Source organism: Carcharodon carcharias, chromosome 2 (genome assembly GCF_017639515.1).
Source record: "Carcharodon carcharias isolate sCarCar2 chromosome 2, sCarCar2.pri, whole genome shotgun sequence".
NCBI classification, from domain to species: Eukaryota; Metazoa; Chordata; class Chondrichthyes; order Lamniformes; family Lamnidae; genus Carcharodon; species Carcharodon carcharias.
The window spans coordinates 124159233-124166460 of record NC_054468.1 but is presented as its reverse complement, the minus strand read 5'-3'; the positions used below and the strand labels follow the sequence as shown (position 1 = coordinate 124166460).

Sequence of the window (7228 nt, the reverse complement as noted above, 5' to 3'; positions counted from 1 at the left end):
TTGATTCTGTTTTCACTGCTGTTTGAGGCACTGCATTCCAGATCAACTTGCTGCATAAAAACTACACTAAAATGACATTTTCCGTGTTATCACGTAAGGTTAGATGTTATTTAAAAGTGACATCCCTTTTCATTTATAGAGTCACGGAGGTCTACAGCACAGAAAAAGGCCCCTCGGCCCAAAGAGGGCTTCAGGAATAAAAGCAAGTTTTGCGATCTGCTTTACTCATTTTACTGTTGGATGCTAATCCCAGGCAGAGTTTGTGCTGTTGACAGCGGCTGAGTTTCGGGGCAGGGTCGCTGCAGTTGCCGTTCTGAACCCGCAGGGGCGCTGCAGGCAGATGCAAGACTCAAGTGATCAGCAGAAGTGAAAGGTCGGCGGAGGGTTAGTCCGTGTCAACCCGTGACGTCAGGGCATCATGGCGGAGCAGTGCTCCAAGTCCCTCAGCGGCTTATTGGGCGGCCTGGCTCAGCTCATCTACTATCACAGCCCGGGCATCACTGAGCAAATGCTCAAGGACCAGCTCTACCCTGACCTGCCGCAACAAGATTTCAAAGTCCTGCTTGAGAAAATGGCCGGGATCCTGCGGGTAGGTGCAGGCGACGCCGCATTTCCTCACTGCGCTCCTGGCTCCCCCTGGATTTGTTCCTCCGCCCCCCAGACCTCCCCCTTCCCCACCCCCCACCAAGCCCCCTTCTTCCCGGTCCCTCAACCCCCCACTCCCCCCCCCCCCTCCACCCCCGGTACCTCACCACACTCCCCCTCAACCCCTCCATCCCCCGGGTTCCTACCTCACCATCCCACCCTCGGGTCCCTGCCTTCGTCCATACTTCTCCCCCTTTGCCACCAGTCCCTGCCGCCAATTTTTTTAGTAAGCTGAAAATATAAACTTGTTGCTTGGTGTCTTCTAGCTAGGTACAATATTTCACCCATCCTTTTGAATGCTTCATTAAAAAATGCAAATTGCCCCCTTGACACCTATTTTTCTAAACTTCCCCATTTTTATCTAATTACCATTTTAAACCTACTTTTTATACATCAAAGTCTCTAGACTAGCTGGCTTTAATCCAATTAAGACACACACACATAACACATATAGGCCCAGATACCACTAAACTCTATTTAAAAATATATTTCCCAATAACATTAAAGACATTAATCCCTTCATGACAGTGAGTGGCTTGGAGGGGAACTTCCAGGTGGTGGTGGTGTTCCCATGTATCTGCTGCCTTTGCCCTTCTAGATGGTAACAGTCAAGTGTTTGGAAGGTGCTGTCAAAGGAGCCTTGGCGAATTCCTGCAGTGTATCTTGTAGATGGTACGCACTGCTGCCACTGTGTGTCAGTGGTGGAGGGAATGAATGTTTGTGGAAGGGATGCCAATCAAGTGGGCAACTTTGTCCTGGATGGTGTCCAGCTTCTTCAGTGTTGTGAGAGCTGCACTCATCCAGGAAAGTGGGGAGTTTTCCATTACACTCCTGGGAGTTTTCCATTACACTCCTGGGAGTTTTCCATTACACTCCTGGGAGTTTTCCATTACACTCCTGGGAGTTTTCCATTACACTCCTGGGAGTTTTCCATTACACTCCTGGGAGTTTTCCATTACACTCCTGGGAGTTTTCCATTACACTCCTGGGAGTTTTCCATTACACTCCTGGGAGTTTTCCATTACACTCCTGGGAGTTTTCCATTACACTCCTGACTTGTGCCTTGTAGATGGTGGACAGGCTTTGGGGAGTCAGGAGGTGAGTTACTTGCTGTAGGACTCCTAGCCTCTGACCTGCTCTTAAAGTTGCAGTATTTATTGGGTTATCCAGTTCAGTTTTTGGTCAATGGTAAGCCCCAGGTTGATAGTAGGGGATCCAGTGATGATAATGCCATTGAATGTCAAGGGGAGATGGTTAGATTCTCTCTTGTTGGAGATGGCCATTGCCTGGCACTTGCGTGATGTGAATGTTACTTGCCACTTGTCAACCCCAGCCTGGATATTGTCCGGGTCTTGCTGCGTTTGGATATGGATTGCTGAAGTATCTGAAGAGTTGCAAATGGTGCTGAACATTGCAATCATCAGTGAACATCCCTACTTCTGACTTTAATGATGGAAGGAAGGTCATTGATGAAGCAGCTGAAGATGATTGGGCCTAGGACACTACCCTGAGGAATTCCTGCAGTGATGTACTGAGATGATTGACCTACAACACCCATCTTCCTTTGTGCAAGGTATGACTTCAACCAGTGGAGAGTTTTCCCCTGATTCCCATTGATTCCAGTTTTCCCAGGGCTCTTTGAAGCCACACTTGGCCAACAGATAGCTTATTGCATCAAAGACAGATAACCTTTTCATTTTATTACATGATTACACATAACGTATTATAAAGTAAGAAAGATTTAACCAGAACAAAAGCCTTGATATCAAGGGCAGTTACTCTCACCTCACCCCTCAGCTCTTTTGTCCATGTTTGAACTAAGGCTATAATGAGGTTGGGAGCTGAGTATCTTCACGTCCTTTGGTTGACTATGATAAGATTATGGCCAAAAACCATGTTATTATTGGTGTTCTATTCAGATCTTTTTAAAAAAAAGGTTGTAGGAAAAAAGACAGGTTCGGAGTTAGAATTCTATGATGTTTAAGTTCTTGTATTCTGACTTGGCTTTTGTTTTGGTTAAATCTTTATTACTCTATAATACGGTATGTGTAATTGTGTAACTAAATGAAAAGGTTATCTGTCTTTGATGCAATAAGCTATCTGTTGGAAGGATATTAGGCACTAGTAAAGATATTGTAAAGGCATTGTTAAAAAGAAACCTTCACTGTAGTGAAGCTTGTTTTGTTTCAAGGGAAAGATGTTATGGAAGTCAAACTTGCCTTAATGTTGAGAGCAGAGATCAGGAACTTCAACTCCAGCTGGGCATTGGAGCTTTTGCACATTATCAAACTGGGAACAGGTGGCACATGGCGAGATCAACATTTTTAAGTTACTTGGGCCCATGATGCCTGTGCAAAAACCCAGGTCAGATGACCAGGAGCTGACTGCCATCAACAAGAGGAGTCCCAGGCAGGGGGCAAGGAGAGGGGCAGGCAGAGGTGCCAAAGGGGAGACCAGTAAGTGACCATGGAAGAAAGATTCTGAAATGAACTGAGTGCCTAAATGAAGTTGTTAAACTTATGTAAGGGTTCCGAAGGGACAGATCGCAAAGGAGGTAGGAGGCAGGGAGAGGTAGCAAAAGAGTCCCAGAGGGGGTTCAGGGACAGGAAGGAGTCCCAGTTCAGTTAAAAAGAGAGGAGCAGAGAAAAAGCTCCAAATAGGTTAAAGGCTGCGGATAACAGACTTTTTAAGCAAAGAAGGCTGAAGGGAAGCCCCGGTAATTGAAGAGGGCTTGGAAGAAGCTGTGAAAATCCAAGAAGGCACCTGAAGGTTGGTGACTCCATGCAGCGGGCTCTTGGGGCAAAGGTACCCTTTTGGAGCAGTAGTGTTCAGATTGGAGTGGCCAAAAAGCTGAAGTTGTGCTTGGGTGCAGACTCAGGAATCCAGGGGAATGGAGTTTTGGGGGACAAGTTTAAACCCTGCGAGGTGGACCATCATTGGTGCCAGCTGAGTTGGAGCGACTTTTGGAGAGAATTCAAGGCAAGATCCTTTGAAGGTAAAGATTGGAATCCCTCATGAGACAAAGTTTTCAGCGCGACTGGTTGACTCACCTTGTTATTGACATCTGGGTGGGTTGTTGAGAAATCAATGGACTCCTTGGTCGTATCTGCATTTATTGTATATTGTGGTGTGTTCCACCGCAGTCGGCTTGTTAATTCACATGTAACTCACTTAGCCTGCATGTTAGAGTATAAGATATTGTAAATTGTTTTCTGTGTGACCTTGTATAGTAAAATTTATTTTTGTTTGTTTAACAATTGTGGAATCTTGTAGTCTTATTCATTGAGCAAGTGTCTTAAATCTCAAATTTTAAACAAAATGTTCTCAGTCTCGAACCAGATTTTATCAACAACTTGGGGGTAGGGTTAAAACAGAGTCAACTTGCCAACCAATCAGCACCCTTTTCTCCTGCGGCGTAAGTTAATATTATTTGAAATTTGGCATTCTTGTGTTTGTCCTGATGAGTGAAAGACAAAAAGCTTTGGCAACATGTCTCACTTTTCAACGTCAGTGGCCAAAACTATGACAGATGAAGTTCAGTGTGGGGAAATGTGAGGCATTTTGAATCTGAGGAAGACAAATACTAGTTTGTTACCAGTGAGGCACAATGATCTGGAGGAGCAAAAGGATTTGGGTGCCCATGCACAAAAATCACTAAAAGCTGGTGTCCAGGAATTTAAAAAGTAATCAAAAGGCCGAATCAAATGTTCGCCTTTGTTTCAAGTGATTGGAATTCAAAAGTGAGGATGTGATGCTTCAGTTTTACGAGGCCGTGGTTAGACTCCATCTTGTGTACTGTGTTCAGTTTGGGTACTGAAATGTAGGAACAAATATATAGATCTTGGAGGCGTTACAGTGCAGTTTTGCAATATGCCCGGGCTTAAGGGTTGCACCGTCAGAACAGGTTTAATTATTTCCCAAACTAAAGGCCATGTTTGAGAGGTGATCCGATCAAGGTCAGGTCACCTTTGATCAGCCTACTTGATTGGCACCACATCCACAAACATTCACTCCCTACACCACTGATGTACAGTAGCAGCTGTGTGTACCATCTACAAGATGCACTGCAGGAATTCACCAAGGCTCCTTAGATAGCACCTTCCAAACCCACGGCCACTACCATCTAGAAGGACAAGGGCAGCAGCTAAATGGGAAAAACACCACCTGGAAGTTCCCCTCCAAGTCACTCACCATCCTGACTTGGAAATATATGGCCGTTCCTTCACTGTCGCTGGTTCAAAATCCTGGAACTCCCTTTCTGATAGCATGGTGGGTGTACCTACACCACATGGACTGTAGTGGTTCAAGAAGGCAGCTCACCACCACCTGCTCAAGGGCATTTAGGGATGGGTAATAAATGCTGGCCCAGACAGTGAAGCCCACATCCCATGAGTGAATTAAAAAAAATTCAAATAAATGAATATGATGGCTTCTTTCCACCAACCTTATTTTCTCTACTTGGGGAATCAGAGCAAGGTGGCATAATTTAAAGTTATTGTGAGGCCATTTTAGAGTGAAATTAGGAAGTACTTTTTCAAAGGATAGTTGAAATCTGGAACTTATTCCACAAAAGGTTGTTAAAATTGGGCCTGTTGAAATTTTGAAGACTATAATTGATACCTTTAACCTAGATAAAACCTAAGGATTCAGCGGAAAGCCAGAAAATTGAAGCTGGGAGGGAGATTTGTTGAGCTTATCCATTAAGCCTTAAATTCCAGAGCTTTGTGGATTTTCCAAGGGTAAACCCAGATTTAAGCAAGTTCAGAGATCCTCAAGTTCTACCGACAAAAATTGGGCTATGATAGTGTTCATCAGTCAAGTGCAGAGGAAAAAGATCCACCCAAGTGAATCTGCTTTCAACCGTATGAAGAAAAATAATATGAGCATGTGTGCAGGATCGAATCTGAAGTTTTAAAGCTATGTTGCCACAAAGATTTCAGTAAGTTGTTACAGTGGCTATATTTAAAAACAAATTCTGTAGTGTGGTTTTATTTTTTGAATAAATTAACTGGCAGACTTGTGGGATGTAAGTGATAAAGGTTGGTCCTGGGATGTAAGTTATGTTTCCTCTATCAGGTAATTTATATAAGTGGATAAAAAAATTCTCTGCCTATTTGTTGAAAGTGAGGATTTTAATTGTGAAGGGGACAAATTTATCAAATTCAAGAAAAGATTAAACATATTTGTGTCATTATTTATCTCTGCAACAGTACTTGATATTAGTAAAACATTTTGTTTATTTATGGTTAAATTCGCAGCTCTTTTTGGGAATCCTTTTTCCAAATGTGAGGAATAGCCTTTCCAGAAGTTTATAATGTTTAATGGCTGTTTTTGGCTTTCGAGTGAAATAAAAAACCTTCTACAACCACTCATAGGATGACAAAATGTTAAGACTTTGCTTGAACTGATTTTGCCCGAATCTTTTTCTCTTCACGTGAGGTATTTCCTTGGTTCTTGGTGACTGCAGTTGTAGTAGATTATACAGCGCACAGGTTTCTGGTTTTTAAAGTAATCTCTGGTGAAATGTTAAAAACAAAAAAACTGCGGATGCTGGAAATCCAAAACAAAAACAGAATTACCTGGAAAAACTCAGCAGGTCTGGCAGCATCGGCGGAGAAGAAAAGAGTTGACGTTTCGAGTCCTCATGACCCTTCGACAGAACTTGAGTTCGAGTCCAGGAAAGAGCTGAAATATAAGCTGGTTTAAGGTGTGTGTGTGGGGGGCGGAGAGATAGAGAGACAGAGAGGTGGAGGGGGTTGGTGTGGTTGTAGCGACAAACAAGCAGTGATAGAAGCAGATCATCAAAAGATGTCAACAACAATAGTACAATAGAACACATAGGTGTTAAAGTTAAAGTTGGTGATATTATCTAAACGAATGTGCTAATTAAGAATGGATGGTAGGGCACTCAAGGTATAGCTCTAGTGGGTTTTTATTTTATATAATGGAAATAGGTGGGAAAAGGAAAATCTTTATAATTTATTGGGAAAAAAAAGAAGGGGGAAACAGAAAGGGGGTGGGGATGGGGGAGGGGACTCACGACCTAAAGTTGTTGAATTCAATATTCAGTCCGGAAGGCTGTAAAGTCCCTAGTCGGAAGATGAGGTGTTGTTCCTCCAGTTTGCGTTGGGCTTCACTGGAACAATGCAGCAAGCCAAGGACAGACATGTGGGCAAGAGAGCAGGGTGGAGTGTTAAAATGGCAAGCGACAGGGAGGTTTGGGTCATTCTTGCGGACAGACCGCAGGTGTTCTGCAAAGCGGTCGCCCAGTTTACGTTTGGTCTCTCCAATGTAGAGGAGACCACATTGGGAGCAACGAATGCAGTAGACTAAGTTGGGGGAAATGCAAGTGAAATGCTGCTTCACTTGAAAGGAGTGTTTGGGTCCTTGGACGGTGAGGAGAGAGGAAGTGAAGGGGCAGGTGTTGCATCTTTTGCGTGGGCAAGGGGTTGTGCCATAGGAGGGGGTTGAGGAGTAGGGGGTGATGGAGGAGTGGACCAGGGTGTCCCGGAGGGAGCGATCCCTACGGAATGCCGATAAGGGGGGTGAAGGGAAGATGTGTTTGGTAGTGGCATCATGCTGG

The 7228-nt window shown here is 44.0% G+C and overlaps 1 protein-coding gene across 1 annotated transcript in view; it reads left to right on the top strand.

Moving 5' to 3' along the window:
- The first annotated feature begins 368 nt into the window (after positions 1 to 368).
- commd1 (copper metabolism (Murr1) domain containing 1) overlaps positions 369 to 7228 on the top strand; it is a 118197-nt gene continuing 111337 nt past the window's right edge. The window contains exon 1 of the mRNA XM_041214257.1: positions 369 to 589. Coding sequence (XP_041070191.1) covers positions 419 to 589 — 171 coding nt within the window. The 5' untranslated portion in view covers positions 369 to 418. The remainder of the gene's footprint in view (positions 590 to 7228) is intronic.